This window comes from Crinia signifera, chromosome 19 (assembly GCF_055691185.1).
Source record: "Crinia signifera chromosome 19, ASM5569118v1, whole genome shotgun sequence".
In the NCBI taxonomy this organism is placed as follows: domain Eukaryota; kingdom Metazoa; phylum Chordata; class Amphibia; order Anura; family Myobatrachidae; genus Crinia; species Crinia signifera.
In genome coordinates this window covers 54,931,486-54,949,816 of record NC_139226.1, presented here as the reverse complement: position 1 = coordinate 54,949,816, position 18,331 = coordinate 54,931,486, and the positions used below count along the sequence as shown (strand labels likewise).

The window sequence follows — 18,331 nt, the reverse complement described above, 5'->3', positions numbered from 1 at the left end:
TTGCTGAAGGAATATAATAATTTTTTTACATTTTGCTCAAGGTGATGACATACAGCTATGTAGATAGTGGTACCCGGGTAATCCTTTCTTAAGCCGCTCTAGGTTGTGTTGAAATGTATCAGTTTGAAGCTGTAACAATTGCAATTGTAAAGTGGCTAAATGTTCTTGCTGTGCTAAAATAGTTACAAAGTGTCATTCTGTCACATTTTAGGATTGAAAAGGGGGTTAGAGCAGCGCTGGGTTTCACTGAGAGAATCACAAATATAAATGAATAAACAATTTATTGTGTACACAAATGACAAACATGATATATACAAACAAAATCAATAAAATGGTCACTGTTGTAACAAGTTAATCCTGCATGCTTCATGAGGGGGGGAGGAGGGAGAAAGTTACTCCAAATAAGCTCTGGTCTCCAATGAGGCCGTTGATACCTCCAATCTCTATTGGTATATTTAGTTCATCACAGAACTTGGAGTGAAAGAGGAGAAAGTTCCGGAATATTACCCAGCTTTCGATGTTGGTTGTCCTGGTATAATCAATGTACAGTCCACCTTGAATGGTCCACAATGGGTGAATAGCACTTTGCTGGCAAAGGTGGAGATGGCAGGGTCCTGTGCTGAAGGTGAAGTAATGACTCAATGCATTTTGGCGCCCAACTGGCACCTTCCTCTGGAGCAGTGTGTGTTTGTAAATCCAACTGGGCCAGAATGTATACCCTGTTTGATTGGGTAGGTGGATCCTGGTGACCTCATCAAGTGTCAAAGCTGCCAACTAGCTTATGGCTTTTAAAGAGATTAAAGACATTTTAGGATTAAGTCTGTTCTGGGGGACTTGCTCTGGGGCTGGAATGAAATCAAAGCTTGGGGATTAAATGAAGCGGTAGTCCACAGAGTCGGAGGCGGGACCCCAGACCTGAAGCCCCAACTAAGAAACGTCAATGCTGGTAAGTATTGGTCCGCGGGGACCGGTGCTGAGTCTGTGAATCAGCTGGTTCTGAAAGAGGTATTTCCTGACTGGAACCAGAGAAGAATCTGGAATCAGCTTGAACCGAAGGAACTGTGACTGATCTGGAACCAAAGGATAGAAGTTACAAGGGCTAACCGGTGTTGACCATCGATCTTATGCTGGAGATGGAGAAGCGGTACAAAGCACTGCAGTTGAGTAGGCTTTACATTGCAGCGCAGTTGAGTAGGCTGAGCTCAAGGCGGGGGTAGGACAGGTAGGAGTTCAAGTCGATGTTGGACACAAGTTGATGGTGGCTAATATCAACAGTACTGTAACTCTCTGATGGTGATTGGTAATAGGTGATGGCACTCGGGAGATGAGCTGGAATGATGGAAGCAGTTAGCAGTGATTAATGGTGAACAAAGGTAGTAGATAATGGTAGCACTGAAATCATGTGGAACCGAATGAATGTGATCCAGTGCTGCACAGCCTGGTTCGGCTGTGCAGCAGGATGTTAATTTGCACTATAGTCTTTGAAACAGGGATTCCCAGAGGAGCTGGAATACAGGATACAGCTATGTTGAAGACATAATTGCACTGGCCAGTTTGGGGGTGTTTTCTCAGGATACTTATAGTGGTCAGTGTAAGCTGATAGGCTGCACTAGTATGATGTTAGAAATGGAATTGCAGGATTGGTTGCAAGGTATTATGTGACTGCATCCAACATGGCTGCGCCCATGACTGAGGACTCAGGCTGCAGACTTCCCTCTTCCTCTCCTACCTCGCGGTACTGCTCTCTTGTGTGTCACTGTCACCTCCTCCAGGCTCTGAGTGCTAATGGCCCACTTGTCCCCTCCTCCCCTCACTGCACGGCTGGCAGAGAGGCTGCAGCTCACCAATTAACTCTTAACAGACAGAGCTGCCTGTAGGAGAGGAGCCTATAGACTCTGCTGGGATTTCACTAACACTATCCTTCCTGTTCCTGCTGCCATTACTTTTATTTTGTTCTAGAAACAATGGACAGGGGCAGAATCCTGATTGGTGCAGCACAGGTGTCCCTATTCCGACATTATGCCTTTTTCTAGTATATGTGTATCTTGCTTTATGTGAGTGGGCTAATTGCCGATTACCCCCCCCCCAAACACACAATAGCCAATATGTTTGCTTACCAAAAAAAAAAAGGCTCAGGCTGGCCCTTGGCTCAAGGTATATGCCATACGGAGGTGAGGAGGAGGCTTCTGTGTGTGCCATGCTGGGGAAGGGAGAGGAGGCTTTATTTCGCTGGGACCCAGAAAAGGTCAAGTAGGACCCCGATTTTAGTAAGTGAGGGGTCCCAGAGACCTATAATTTTAGGGGGTTTTCGCGATCACTGCTGTGCGATGAGGTGCCGCGGGAGCGCGCACCTCAAGGCACACATCGCACCGCCGGGAATCGCAGCATGTATGGGCGGCATAAGAGCTAAGTCCAGAAACAGAGCATTGTGTCCCTCCTATGTATGTATGTATGAGAGAGGAAGTGTATGTATATGAAAGGAAGTGTATGTATATATTAGGGTTACCAACTCATCCCTTTAATCCGGGACACATTAATTACACAGGTTCTGTGGCAGTTTAAAACCAGGTGAAATGGAGTCTTGAGCTGTGTATACACAGGGGCGATAGGGGCTGAAATCGCTGGAAATATGGTCGCAGGCGACCATATTGCCAGTGATGGGAGTGTACCCCGGCGATAAATCGCCAGGTGTGCACTCCCTTTTTCAGCCCCTTTCTAAACGCTGGTCGCAGGAGCTTGCTCCTGCAACCAGCTGATTACCTCTGCGGCACCGCCGCCAGAGGTTCCATTTCATCAGTGACCATCTCTGGTCGCTGATGAAAAGGAGAAACTGAGCAATATATTGCTCAGCCATACTGTATATTGCTAGCAATATATCTCCCCCGTGTGTACGGGGCTTTGAGGTGTGGCAGTTTAAAACCAGGTGAAAGCCAGCCACAGAACCTGTGTAATTAATATGTGTCCCGGATTAAAGGGATGAGTTGGTAACCCTAGTATATATGTATGTATGAGAAATTAAGTGTGTGTATGCATGTGTGTATGTATCTATGTATGTATGTATGAATGAGAGAGGAAGTGTGTGTATGCATGTATGTACTGTATGTGAGAGGAAGTATATATATATATATATATATATATATATATATATATATATATATATATATATATATGATACAGTAAAAGGCACTCCAGGATATATCAATCAGTGTGACCGGGGTGCTGCAAAAAAAGTAATACAAGCGGGGGACCACAGCAGCACTCTCGCGGTTTTCCTTTCAAATAAGACACCACACAGTGGGACTTAGAGGTTCAGCTGACATTTCGGACGTGACTCCTTTATCAAGACCAAAAAAATCCAACAATACATACATGAACAAGTCTTACCTAAATACTGTGTGCCACAGTCATGTTACCTCCCGCCCCGTCCACCGTCGGTGCGCTCCGGCGTCCATGCCTCTTCCGGGTTCCGACTGACCTCTCACCTCACGTATGAGCGCCATTACGTCAGCGTATCCCCGGCTCTAGCTTGGGTTGCCAAGCAACCTGATGCTGTGACTCGGGCTGGATCGGTGATCTGGGGAGAAATACCAATGAGTGAAAACACCAATATAATAACATACAACATAATCACAGTAATGACAGGCAAGAAAAAATGTGTTAAAGGAACATATTATATGACAGTTGTTCATTCAACCCTTTAGGTTGCATTGTGTCCAGCTTGTGAATCCAATAGGTCTCAATCTGGAGAAGCCGGGTTGCACGATCTCCACCTCTGGGGTCAAAGGGCACATGGTCAATAATGGTATATTTCAGGTTGGCCAGTCTATGCCTAGCACTGGCAAAATGCCGGGCTACCGGCTGGTCATTATCCTTTTTATTCAGAGCTGCTTTTATGGCGGATCGGTGGATGGCTATCCGCTCGCGGAACGTCCTAATAGTCTTACACACGTAGCCCATGCCACATGGGCACTTTATCAGATACACCACGTAGGTAGTGGTGCATGTGACAGAATGTCTGATGGGTATATTGTAGCCTAATTGAGGGTGACAGAACACTCTAGTGCTGGACATCCCACTACAAGTGGTACATCCAACACACCTGTAACATCCCCCTGGATTCTTGATGGTGTTGGGACCCAGGCGTTTGGATATATCTGTGTTGACCACCCAATCTCGTAAGTTGCGCCCACGTTTGTAACAAGCCATGAGGGACATATTTTAAAGTTTCTTCAAATCCTTGTCCTTCTGGATCACTGGCCACAGTTGTTTAGAGTGTTTAGCGATCACAGTGTCAGCTTGGTTATAATCACGGACCAATCCTAACCGATCAGCTAAGTTATTTTTGGGGGCTGTTTTCTTCAAAAGCTCACTACGGTCGATATTATCGACTCTAGATCTGGCAGCAACCAGAATCTCTGGTGAGTAGCCTCTCCTTGCAAATTTCTCACTCATGGTGTCCAGATCCCTGGATACCTGCTCTTCTTTACTGGTAATCCTCTTGACCCTAACAAATTGAGAAAAGGGCAGGCCTCTCTTGAGGAGCGTATTGCGTACTGTGGGTTTGGTATAGATCGATGTTTCAAGTCGACCATCTGTGATCTCTATGTTCACATCCAGATATTGAATGGCAGTCTGGCTTAAATTGAAAGTAAACTTTATGGGGCAATCTCGGGTGTTAATCTCCATCATCATTTGATTAAAGGCTACTTCGGTACCTGTCCAGAACAACAGGACGTCGTCGATAAAGCGACAGTAAAAGCAGATACTGGCAGCATATGTCGACTGGAAGAACATCTCTTGTTCAACAAAATGCATTTAGATGTTAGCGAATGAGGGTGCGATGGGAGAACCCATCGCACACCCCGTTCACTGCTGAAAGAACTCATTATTGAACAGAAAAAAATGTCTGGTAAGTGTCAACTCAAGTAAATATTTCATGAAATCTATGGGTGGACCCGTGTAGCTTGGGTCTGTCTCCAAGATCTTGACTGTCGCAAGTATCCCTTCTTGTTGTGGAATACTCGTATATAGGCTGCTGATGTCTAACGAGCAGAGCCACATTTCTGAGATGGCAGGTCCAAATTGTGTGATTTTGTTCAGTAGATCTGTAGTGTCCTGTAGGTAGGTTGGTAACCTCTGGACACACGGCTGGAGGAAGTAATCTAAAAAGGTGGACACAGGACTAAACAGAGAATCGCGAGCATCGATTATTGGCCGGCCCGGAGGGACTGTGGGGTGCTTGTGCACCTTGGGCAGACAGTATATTATAGGTGTCCTGGGGAAATCAGTTGACAGATATTCCCTCCTTGATACTGGAATCCATTTCTCACGGACCGCTTCGGCAAGGATCTTGTCAAGCTCTGCTTTATATCTAATGGTCGGGTCCGCGGACACGCGATCATATGTCAGGGGATTCAACAACTGTGAGTAGACTTCTTTTTTGTATGCCTCCAAATCCCAAAGAACGATCCCCCCACCTTTGTCGGTGGGGAGGATCATTATATCTTCATATGATCTCAGGTCCTTGAGAGCACCCCACTCCTCTTTGGATAAATTTGAGAACGCAGTGGTCTGTGCGGCAGAGGCCTGGACCTGGACATCGAGAACTCTTATAAAACTAGTAATCGAGGTATTACTAGATGGAGGGTCGAATCTAGACTTCTTCTTGAATTTATCAAATTCAGTGGGTGGGACCACTCTACCAACGGACTCATCTTTATTGAAAAAGTCCTTTAATTTAAGGTTCCGATGTAGGCGGTGTAGGTCTGTCTTCCACTTGAAGTCATCAAATTTTTGTGTGGGTACAAATGAGAGCCCGCGACTCAAGACCCTGGTCTCTACCTCTGTGAGTGTCCTTGCAGACAAATTGAAAATCAGGTTCTCTTTCCTCGCCCCCTGCTTCTTGATCCTGCTCCCCTGCCCACCCCTGCGTTGGGGTCGATCTCTCTTTCTGTGCCTGCCCTGGTGCGGACCCCACCCGCTGGGCGCTTGTCCTTTTTTGAAGCCTGGCGGTCCCTGGTTTCAGTATTAGAACTAGCGGTCTTGATAAAGGAGTCACATCCGAAACGTCGGCTGAACCTCTAAGTCCCACTGTGTGGTGTCTTATTTGAAAGGAAAACCGCAAGAGTGCTGCTCTGGACCCCCGCTTATATATATATATATGTATGACAAAGGAAGTGTATGTAAGCATGTGTGTATGTATGAGAGGAAGTGTATGTTTGCATGTATGTGCTGCTGTATGTGGGAGGAAGTGTATGTATGTATGAAAGTATGAGGGAGGAAGTGTATGTATGTATGTGATAGGAAGTGTATGTATGTATTAATGAGGAAGTGTATGTATTGTGGCAGAGAGAGCATCTCTCCACATGAGAGTAATGTGGAGGATCCAGACTAGGGTTTAGTGCAGTAGCAGAAGCCAGGTGTGTAATCAGCAGCACCTGTGATTTCCTGACATAAGTGTTTCCAGGGCAGAGTGCAAATCCTCTTGCTGGTGGATTAGCTGCCCAAGTGATAGGCCAGGTGTGGGCTATGGTAGGGACCACTGGAACATTCGTAAGAGTCTGTTTATGCTGTGATTACCTGTATGCTGCTGCCTGTAACTATGCTTGCCTATGGAATTCATCTGGTAACCTGCTTTATCAAATAAAGATCAAAGTCTTCATTTGAATCCCTGTGTATCATACTTTCCTACCCTCCCGGAATGGCCGGGATGGTCCCGCAAATCGGGTCCCCCTCCCGGCCCCCCGGGAAGGTGGGCAAGTCTCCCGCATTGTAGCAAAAATCCCTGCTCCCCCCTTCCCCACGGTAAAAATGTCTGAATTTCGTGGGCCCGCTTGGAGGGGGCGGGGCTAAAATGACGCGAATCGCAGCATTTCGCATCATTTTAACCCCTCCTCCCCACCCACGGCACCGATAATGAATGCGGCTGCCGGACGTGGGGGCGGGGCTTGGTGACGTCAGCCTTGCCCCACCCCCAAAACAAAGCCCGACTCCAGCCCTGCTTTCACTCCTCTACGGGCTTCTCCCGGCGGAGTTTAAAAAAAGTCGGCATGTATGCTGTGTGATCATTGTCACAGTATGTATGTATGTATGTACGTACGTAAGTACGTACATATGTAAGTATGTATGAGAGAGGAAGTGTATGTATGCATAATAGAGAGAGTGGCAGTTTATATACAATTATTGTTTGCTCCCGATGTTTCTAAGGGATCCAGTCATACAGGCACCCGGAATACCAGCAGTCTGAATAACGACACTGGTGACATTGGCGCCAGAGCGACACCGCTCACAATGCTGGCGCTATTGAAATCTGCTTTTCTAAACTAAATGGAAAAGCAAGTGCAAGCAAAAGCTGGTGCCCAAATTTAGAATGCATTTTTTGGATGACAGTAGAGTCATAATAATAATACAGTACAGAAACTTACAGACGTGCATTCTGCAGCTATTCCTAGGAGCTTTATATTGCAAAGATGTATGTAAGGATTCGGAAATAACCTTATACAATGAGCTCCTACTGTGCTTCCCCCTAGCGGTGCCCACCCTCACCCGCCTCTGAGTTGTGAATCAAACACAAACACTGCACACACAGTAACACTGGTTGAACGCCATAGGCTGCGTCACCACAACCACACCGAAGCGTGATGACGTCGGAGGGGACGGACGTAGAAGATGGCGCTGCCCAGTGCGGGCCGGTTCTTGCGCAGTGCGCATGCCCAGGATCTTGATGTCAGCTCTGCTCACCCAGAGGTTAGCGGCGCTCGCACACTATACATATACCACCAGCACTGACACACACACACAGGTGGTGACATCACACGGCAGAAAGCACAGCACGTATACATTACACACAGTGTATGGGGCAGAGCGGGGGAATAAGCAGTGCTACAGCGCAGTGTGTGTGCTTTCATGTATATGTGTTTATAGTTACAGCCAACCCAATAAAGACACTGTAGGGCAGTGCTTTATAGTGGTGGTGGAACTACAAGTGCCAGCATGTCTACAGCTGCGAATAGGCACATACCTCCCAACATAACCCTCTCCAGGAGGGACACAATGCTCTAGTCCTGCGTTTCCCTCTTATTTAATGATGGCCATCACCTGTGGTGAAACGCCTTTATTATCACTTCACCTGTTCAACACAGGTGCTTGCAATCATAAATTAAGAGGGAAGTCCAGGAACACAGCATTGTGTCCCTCCTGGCATGGGACATGTTGGGAGGTATGTAGGCACACTACAGCACCAGAGAGGTGATGGCCTCAGGGGCAGAAGTGTCAGCCCATGGGTGTGCATGCTACCAACCACCTGAGGGCACTGTGTGGAGGAGCCAGGCTGGTGGAGACACGGGCATAATTACAGAATAACGCTGAAAAAGATTTGTTATTAAAATGTTATTTGTTGTGGTAGTAACTAATGTCCTATGATTGTATAGGTTACATCATATGTTAATAGCTGGCAAACCTATTACTGCAACGTTCCTATTACTGGGTCCTGACAATGTTACATTTCATTTTTTATGGATCTCACTTAAATTCCAGCCTGTCTAATCCCACATTCCCGCTATGCTCAGGCTGCCTTTCAGCATTTGGAAGACATGTTTCTAAGTTTAGTATTTGTTCTGGGACATGATGTTCATGCTTGGCACTATATCTGAGCCAGTAAACAAGAGTGGGGAGAGGCAGGTTCTAATTACCTAGGCCCAAAGCAGTATGATTAGAATGAGTGGGCTAAGACACCCCTGGCCCCCTAACTCCATGGTCATATGTCTCCACAGCCATGTCTGTATTTCAGATAAAAGCAAAGCTTTAATTTTCTGTACTGTGCTCCCAAAAGTATGAACTAAAGAGGAACACTCCAGTACAATTTTGACATTCTTTATATAGCGATATTGTTGTGTACACACGGTACAATTTAGCATGCAGGTCGCACAGGTTTTTTAACTTTGTGATCCCGATGCGTGCTCCTGCACAGGACGAATTGAAGCCAGATAGACAGGGCTGCATTAACTATATAGTACAGATCTGTACTATGTAGTAAAAATTGCTAGCATGTGTTCTGGATTGCAGAACATGGGATCAAATAGCACGGCCGTTGACCATGTGTACACACCATACCGTATCTCTTATATTTTTGTATAGTTGTATGCTGACCACCTTCTTTTTTTTTTTTTTGCAATTATGACTACTGTGAAGGTGTTTTCATATCGCGGTGCGTTGATTTCAAGGTTTCATATCAACTGGTGCGTTGAACAATCTAGTCTAGTCAGATTGCTCAGCACACTGGGCTTGCTAGATCGCCCATACAACGCCCATGTGTATATGAGTGATCTGTGCTGGTCAGTGTTCTCTGATCAGAACACTGGCAATTTGACTAGATCTTCAATACATGTCAAGATCTAGTCAGGCGATGGCGACGGACCACACATCGCTGTTGCTTGAGAGCATACACACAAAGCGTCCGCAAACTCAAAAACAAAACTCACTCTTAAAAGGAGCTGTAAACATTTTATTACTAATCCCCCTTCTTTCCTTACAGGCAAGCACAGTGTTCTACTTTATGCTTTAACCCCAATTTCGTTTCCCACATAAGCGCCTTAAATACCCAAAGCAACTATCCAAATTCTATTAAGGCTGCTAAAAAACGCGAGCGCAGTTACCTACCCCCATTCCATACACACAAAGCGATCCATGCTTAATTTCTAAGCAATCTAGTCAGATCGCTTAGAAAACAGGCTGAAGTCTGTGTGTATGGGCCTTTAGGGATTGTGTTTGTATACACATAAGTATCTAAAATAATGAAATGCCGCATTTAAAGTTAAGTAAACATAAAAACTAATAAACATTATGTACTATCCTATAGTGTATCATTCAAGAACATTATTATTACTATTATTATTTTCATTGTTATTTGGGCTCCACTATACATAGAATGGGTGCTGGATGGCTGACAGACAGTCAGGATTCTGACCGTCACTACATTGATGTCGGAATCCCGACTGTTCAAATCCCGATGGCCACCGGCTATTCTCCCTAGTGTGTCTGAGCCCGGCCAGTCGGGATCCCATACCACACCCAAATAAAATATGTAACCATTCATAGGAGACCCAGCCACAGTGAGGTCTATCAATTACTTTTCTTACCAAAACTAAACACATTTATGCTATGGTTAATTGTGTCAGAAGCCAGTGAATCTACCACTATGTCTTTGGAGCACTGATGGAAGGCCCTCACTAGGAAGGCATGAATGCATACTGACAGAGAATCCCGGTCAGTGCAGTGGGAGATTAGCACAGAAAAGCAAGCAGGGCTGATGATTTGTAAAAAAAACTCTTTAGAATGAATCCCAATCAGAGCAAGGCATGTAACAGCCTCCAGTGTACAGGGGTGTGGTATAGGGTTCCAACAGTTGGAATCCCGACTGGCCGGACTCAGACAGCATGGCGAGCGCAACAAAGCCCCTCGCTGCACTCGCCATGCTGCGGGCACGGTGGCTCGCTACGCTCGCCACATATTCTATTCTCCCTCTATGGGGGTCGTGGACCCTCACGAGGGAGATTAGCTGGTGGCCGTCGGGAACACATCTGTCGGTGTTTTAACAGTCGGGATCAAGACTTCAAGTAAATGACTGTCGGGACCCCGTCCGGCACCCGTGTACAGAATCAGCAATCTCAGTGGGGATGGGTACTAATCATCACATCACCTTAATATCTTCACAAGCCAATGGTGGCAAACAGTGCAGTGCCCCCATTTAATGAAATTTCTATTTCCAACACGATTGGATGAATGATGAATTTGTATTAATGGGCCCGCTGGGACTTGTAGTCCACCTGTAAAAAGAATGTTAAAAGAAAACACACACACAGAAAAGTAAAACTTTATTACACACACATCCACACACACCTCACTTTTACACCGCTATACATACCGATCCAGGATCCAGCGCTGGTCTCTCTGCAGCAGAGCCGGACAGCCCGCACTGACAGCGGGCTGAACCGGCTTCCTCCGATGCAGCTAACAGCTTCTGTCGCGCTGTCCCAGCGCAACAGAGGCTGAGAGCGTCTCCGGCTTATGTGTCTCCATGGAGACGCATAGCTCAGCCAATCAGGGCTGAGCTATGCGTCTCCATGGAGATGCATCGCCCAATCACGCTCTCAGCCTTTGTCGCGCTGGGACAGCGCGACAGAAGCTGTTAGCTGCATCGGAGGAAGCCGGTTCAGCCCGCTGTCAGTGCGGGCTGTCCGGCTCTGCTGCAGAGAGACCAGCGCTGGATCCTGGATCGGTATGTATAGCGGTGTAAAAGTGAGGTGTGTGGATGTGTGTGTATGTAATAAAGTTTTACTTTTCTGTGTGTGTGCTTTATTTTAACATTCTTTTTACAGGTGGACTACAAGTCCCAGCGGGCCCATTAATGCCCCGCATGCTGGGACTTGTGGTTCTCCAAGTCCCAGCCTGCGGGGGAGGTCTGCTGGCACTTGTAGTTCTCCTGTATTAAGCAATGTTAGGAATGAGAATTTAACCATATCAGGCCGGCGTCCAATGGCCAGGGACGCCGGTGACAGCCCCGGGCTTCAGCCCTGGACGGGTGGAGCCTGGGGGGGGGACCCCTTTATTGGGGGGTCCCCACTCCTCCAGGTACCCCGTCCAAGGCTGACCAGCCACGGTGCTCATGGTACGGCCGGGGGACCTCGTGTAAAAAGTGTCCCCCGGCTGTGGCATGACACTGCGGGCTGTTGGAGCCCGGTGCTGGTTTCAAAATACGGGGGACCCCCAGATTTTTTGTCCCCCGTATTTTTGGAACCAGGACTGGTCCAAGAGTCCGGGGCTGGTTTCAGAAATACGGGGGACCCCTACGCTTTTTGTCCCCCGTATTTTTGGAACCAGGTCCGGCTCAATGAGCCCGGGGCTGGTTATGTACAGGAGGGGGGACCTCACGCCAATTTTTTTTATTACTTTTACACATATTTAACCAAAGAACCATACACAGATCACAATGATCTGTGCATGGTTCTGACAAAATCGCCATGCTTCTGACAAAATCGCCAGTCAGGATCAGGTCTATTTTTTTTTTGGAACTTTAGACCATTTTTTTTGGCGATTTCCAAATTCGCATCTCATTAAAAATGTGAATTGTATCTTTTTTAATGGGGAAAACATCTGGATGCGAATTCCGGAGTTAAAAAAAATCGCACTTTTAGAAAGTGCGATTTCGCGGCAAAAAGTGTGATTTATGCCGCAAATCGCCACCCATTTAGTAGTCGATTTGGGAAAAAAATTTAAAGAACGGCCGTTTTTGCGATAAAAATCGCCAAAAACCCAACATCGATCTCTAATAAATGTCACCCGGGTTGTTATTTTTATAATTAGCAGGTCAGCAATTATACTATCTATTTCCAAAGATAGAAATTAATTCTGAAAAAATGAGCTGTTGGGGTACGTGGGGACTGGGTTTGGGAAATATTGATCTACATCCCTCACCCACTTCTCTTCCCTCAGCAGTTGAGAGAGGGAAGGCACTATGACCATACACCCTTTTGCTGCAGTATCGATTCTGAACCCCTTGATACACTACATATTAAGATGGGTAATGAATATAATGTATAAAGGTGCAATCCCCTCAGAATTAGGTGTGATTCCTCTAACATAAATCACTGCGATTACCTGTAAGCATGCACATGCATGAACTGTTATGATAGAGAATCTTTACCAGGTTTTCTGCACACCTCTATGGGGTTCAATTAGAACCTAGCGCTGATACCAGTTACCAGTGTTTTCACCTGACCATGCCAGTGGCACATCATGGGGAAATGAGTTACAGTACCTATGGAGCTCATTAAATAGTTAATTCTTTACTAAGTGTTTTGCGGCCCCTTCCATTTGATCTACGAAGCAGTGAGCAGAAAGTTAATCTTAACATTGTATAAAACTTTCTGCTAGAACAGGGGTCCTCAAACTATTTTGCTCTGGGACCCCATTAGACAATAAAAATAATTACTGGACCCCAGCAAGTTACTGCAGAAGGTCATCACGTCACATGTGTAGTCAGCAGACAGCCATACATGGCAGCATTGTGGAGGCATGAAATGATGGGAGGAGCCTAAAACAGACAATTCAACAGATTTTTCAAACTCCTTAAATCAAAGACTGAGATTAGAAAAGTCATCGGCCTGATGGTCAGCAACATGGAGTCGCGACCCCATGCTGAGAAGGTCGGGACCCACTTTAGGGTTAGGACCCACAGATTGAGACCTGCTTTGCTAGAATATAACAGACAATGGATGCAGGATTATACTGTACCTCTGAAAAATCTCTATATGAAGTAGTGTTTTGTGTATGCTGGTGAACATGCAATCTTCGTAAGTATTGTATTCATATGTGTGCGATACAGTTTTGCTGTAGCCTTCAGTCTGTCCTAACTAAAGTACAGTAATAGCAAGATCTGACCTACTTTATGTCATGTCTGTGTTCTCACGTAGGGACATTCTTGGCCGGCACCATGCTGTACACAGCTTTGTACAAGACTGGGATTGGGATAGGAAATTCATTAACCCGTACCATGGGGTCACTGTCTACTAAAATGGCAGAGTACAGAAAAATGTGGAAACCCAGTGAGCCCAGGGATTGGACTATACAGTATCAAGAGAGACATATTCCTTTCCCCAAGAGTCAGCTAGTGGAGCATTTGACGCAGGTAAGTGTGACTACGATGTAAATAATGCACACAATCGCAGTGGTGATTTTTTTAAATCTACTGGGCAATTCTATTGTTTAGCTGTGTTCTTCATGTTTAAAAATGTGATTATTTCATTTTATCACTTAATAGTACTTTGGAGAAGCATAGCGTGAAATTTAATAGGATGAGAGATTCAGAAAGTGAGAGATTTGGTAAGAAATCTGTAGGGTTTTTTTAAAGCGGCAATCATTTACACTGCAAAACCAGTTTGATTGGAAGTGTAAATGATTGCCACTTTAGAAAAACTGGAAATTTCTTACCAAATCTCTCACTTTCTGAATCTCTCATCTTATTAAATTTCACCCAGAGTGTCAGAACTGAGGTTTTTTTTCTGCACCCAAAGTGGATATTATGGTGGGGGCTGGAGTGGAGACCATGGGGTTGGGGGTAGTATTCAATCCCTGACGATATTTCCGAAAGTTGAAATATTTGCAGTTTTCACCTATAATAGATCAAATTTACATTCTATCTATTCAAAGTTTTTCTATTTATTTTCAGACTTTCGGAAACATTCTGAAAGTCGAAAAAGACGTGGATTGATGTATCCACTTTTTTTTTTTAGACGGAACGTCTACTAATTTGACAGTTTAGTGTCTGTTTCAGCCAATGCATATTTGGCTTTTCAAGGAGCTGAATCTGCAGTAGTAAGTCCTAGATGAAAATTGCCGGGATTGAATAGATCCAGGCTGATATTTGATCGGGAAGTAGAGGTGAGAGACTTGAATTGGCTAGATGAGTGCTATTATTATGTAACCAGGCTTGGACTGGTAGTGTGTAAAGCGTAACCATCTGGAACCGGTAATATGTACTGAAATAACCAGTCTGGGACCAGTAATGTGCACTGGAGTGTGCGGAATGGGACCGGAAATGCGCACTGGAGTAACCAGACTGGGACTGTTAATTCAGTAGAGAAGTTGTATGAGAATATACTGCAATCCACTGGACCAGGAAGGCCTCCTGAAAAAAAGAGGTCTGGTCAGCTCCTCAAGAAAACTTTAAATATGGGCTGCTGGTCCTAGATTTGTCGTTTGGTTCAGCTGAACAGAAGATAGCCCCTCATTGGATGAAATGCAATCTGGTGACCAGACCCAATAAGCCAGCACCCATTTGCAGCAGCTAACTGCTGAAAACCATCGGGACTGAAAGCCCCACGGGACTGTTGGACAGTGGGGGAGCTGTGGAAGAGTCAAAAGTAGGAATAGAGTGGGCAGTATTGTGGAATCCAAAATAAGGATAGAGTGAAATCTGCTTAAGATCTAAATGACTTCTCACCTCAAGTGGATAGTAAGCTCACTTATGAGCCCTAATAATGTGATGCTCTGTTAAAAACATAAAAGTGCCAATATTTGACACCTCAGACCAGTATAAAATGTTCAAAGTTTTAGGCTTCCAAATTAAAAACAGTCCCGTTAGACTGGTAAATATGGGAGCACTTTGCATATTACCATTATACAGTGTATATGACGATGGCCCCCAACATTTTTAGACTATCAAAATATTAGGCTCTGAGTCCATTTTTATAGTTGTATAAAAGTTGATGACCGATAGGAGTTGGAAAGGAAATACTTTGGTCCTGATGGAAAAATATGTGATTGTTATTTCTAACTGCCTATCTGGCTAAAGGTAGCCATACTCTTATGCGGTCATGGCCGATTTCACCCGATTCCAAAGGATCAGGATGAAAAATCGGGTGAAAAGTGGGCAAATCGCATGTGTTTGACATCCCATCTGATCCGATGTGCAGTTCCGTGTGAGCATCAATCAGATCGGATCCAGAGATTGAACGTGCTGCACGGAAGATAAATTGGATGTGCAGCTGTCAATGCACATCGCGGGTGCTATTTAGTGCCTGCGATGTATTACATCCGATTTCCCTTGAACAGCAGCTCTCCGGGAGTCCTTTCACATGCAATAAATCTCATTGATTTATTTATATAAATCATTTTATATATTATATATATATATATATATATATATATATATATATATATAATCATTATATAAATTTATATATATAAAATAGCACATCAAGTGCCAAATTGGATGAAATCACTCCCGGGGATTTGCTGGGGAAGTTCGGACTTCAGGTCCGACTTGTGCCTCGGAGAAGTCAGACTAGTGTATGGGGCATTAACAAGGGCGTTAATGAACCCACAATTTATTTTTTGGTTTTACACTGCAGTCATCCATGTGTGTGAATCTTAATGCCCTTACTGACTACATTGATTCAGGATTTGAGGGGAGTTCTTATAATGATTTACTCTGTTAGCAGCAGAGAGAGTTTTATGGACTGTGCACAACTTTTGTGTCTAGGATTTCTGTTTATAGTAAATGTAATTTTACAGTACATGACATTTTGAGTCCGAGAGGAGGCTCTTTGCAATCTAGGTAAGTTTATCATATAGGGGTCCTCTGGTCTCTATTCCTAAATTAAATGTGATCTAATGAGCAGTGGGTACCACTAATGGCTAAGCTGCATTTTATGCTCGTTCTGAGTGCAAATATTGAACTCTGGTAGGAAATCTATTAATGAACAGTGACCTTCTCTTCTGTTTTTTTGTTACTTTCCCAAATAGACAGTTGCTGATTGCTGTTACTCTTGAGGGAAAACCATGTGAGACGGATCTGTAATACATAGCCAGAAGCAGTTGTCAGATTTCACAGATTTGCCCATTACTGCTGCACTCATTAATTGATAGAAATATCCTGCCTTACAGCAAACCATTCTTCCCCATGTGCAGGTTAAAGGCCAGATGAAACTGACTGTGCCCTCTCATTTTTTATTATATACAGTATTATTTAATGGAGACATTTGTGCCTTTCCGTTTCTTAATGACTATTTGTGACACATCGGTCATAGAGCGCTGGTTCTTTTTGGCTTAATCCACCAATTATTATTATTATTTTTTTTTGGTACAGCCCTTACCTATTCCATGATACTTTTTAATACCTCGCAAATAAAAAGGCAATCCTTAAAATAAACTGGGCTAACATTTTAGGTATTCCTATTATTATGCCAAGCCACATTAATTAATAAATTATAAGTGCTATTGTAAACCAATATTACATGAAGCATTTCTGCTACCCAGTATGTCAATACAGACATTCCTCACTTAATGACTTACCTGTTTATTGAGCGCTCAGACTTACAACCTGGCGTTCTTTTATCGACCGCACTGCGTCTGCTCAAACTTACAACCCCGCCCTTGCGTCCCGCCTACCCATTCGTACTTACGACCCACCCAGACTGTTTAGTGACCCGTGCAGCGCATGTTTTGCAGCATCTCCTCGATATGTCAGAGGATAGGAGGAGTATGACTTTTCTTTATTTAGAAGTGTACTGTACTTGTATTATGTATTTTTATACACGTTCGTTTAACGACCGAGTCCTAGGAACGGGACGGCATAACGCATTAATCTGCCCACAAATGTGTCATATGGAATGTCTTGTGTCTTTATCAGGTAAAATATGTTTCCTACACATGTTTTCTTGAAATCTGAAATGCTGACCTATATAGTCCCTCTATTGTCAAGCAATAGTTTTGCTGTTATGACAAATGTGGTTTTTATTGTCTTCCCCAAGTTCTGTTCCTCTTGTTTTTAGCTTTGAGCGATTGCTGTGAGTATGGTATTTTAGTGCAACATATAGTTTTTGAGGTTATTGTTGATCCTAGAAGGTTTAAATTCCATTAGCAGTTTATACCTTAAGGCTTCATACTCATATCAATATAGAATTAATTCAGCAGTATTCTCCTTTTATATTATAATGTGATCAAAAACTCATATGTTGCCTTACCAACTGGTTTTAGCAATAGTGAGAAATTTAAATGGAAAAGGCCATTTAAGCAGCTGCAATGTCTATGTATCATTTGTTATTACTATTATTATGATTTTTATTATTATATTTAGCAGAAACAACAACATAGGATAAAAACAATGCACAACGATAAATGCAAACATTGCAATAAAACAGTCATGTACAACTACTGGAGGAAGTGTTTGGTAACTACCTGTAGCTACATTTAGCAGGCAATAGTCATAGCTCTCCATAATCCTGTGGGTGTGGTATAGGGTTCCGACTGGCTGGACTCAGACAGCATGGCACCCGCAACAAAGCCCCTTGCGGGCACGGTGGCTCGCCACCTATTCTATTCTCCCTCTATGGGGGTCGTGGACCCCCACAAGGGAAAATAGCTGGTGGCCATCGGGAACCTGTCTGTCGGTGTTTTAACAGTCGGGATCCCGACGTCGGGTAAATGACTGTCGGGACCCCGTCCGGCACCCAATCCTGTAGGGGCAAACAGATAGCGTCATGCTTAATTATAGAGCGATTAATCCCATCAAAGTTTCTTTCATCACAGAAGAGTTATGTGTTTGAGCTCTACCACTATTAAGACACCCAATGTATGATTGGCATATCTCACACGAAAAGGTTGGCAAGGTAAACATATAGAAGTTTCTTTGATAAGTGAGCGTCTGGTTGTTAGGCATACCCTACTCACAGCAATTTGTGTGTTTCCAAGCATATAAAGGTTTCTGTTAGTGTGATGAAGTGTTCATCAAACAGGTTTTAGATTATGTAAAAAATATATTTTAACAATATAT

The 18,331-nt window shown here is 44.3% G+C and overlaps 1 protein-coding gene and 1 long non-coding RNA gene across 3 annotated transcripts in view; one reads left to right on the top strand and one right to left on the bottom strand.

Annotated features, from left to right (window-relative positions):
• Positions 1-340: 340 nt before the first annotated feature.
• On the bottom strand, positions 341-7,662 carry LOC146042558 (uncharacterized). Its single transcript, XR_014463916.1, has 3 exons — positions 7,425-7,662; positions 3,385-3,574; positions 341-1,329 (listed from the first exon to the last, which is right to left on the bottom strand). It is a non-coding gene; the product is annotated as an uncharacterized LOC146042558 (long non-coding RNA).
• Positions 7,621-18,331, top strand: part of TMEM143 (transmembrane protein 143) — a 43,336-nt gene continuing 32,625 nt past the window's right edge. Inside the window, exons 1-2 of one of the 2 annotated variants that reach the window (XM_083162610.1) lie at positions 7,621-7,746; positions 13,470-13,684. In XM_083162610.1, coding sequence (XP_083018736.1) covers positions 13,490-13,684 — 195 coding nt within the window. In that variant the 5' untranslated portion in view covers positions 7,621-7,746; positions 13,470-13,489. Of the gene's footprint in view, positions 7,747-8,123; positions 8,219-13,469; positions 13,685-18,331 lie in introns of those variants that run through there. The other variant, XM_083162609.1, reaches the window with a different exon arrangement.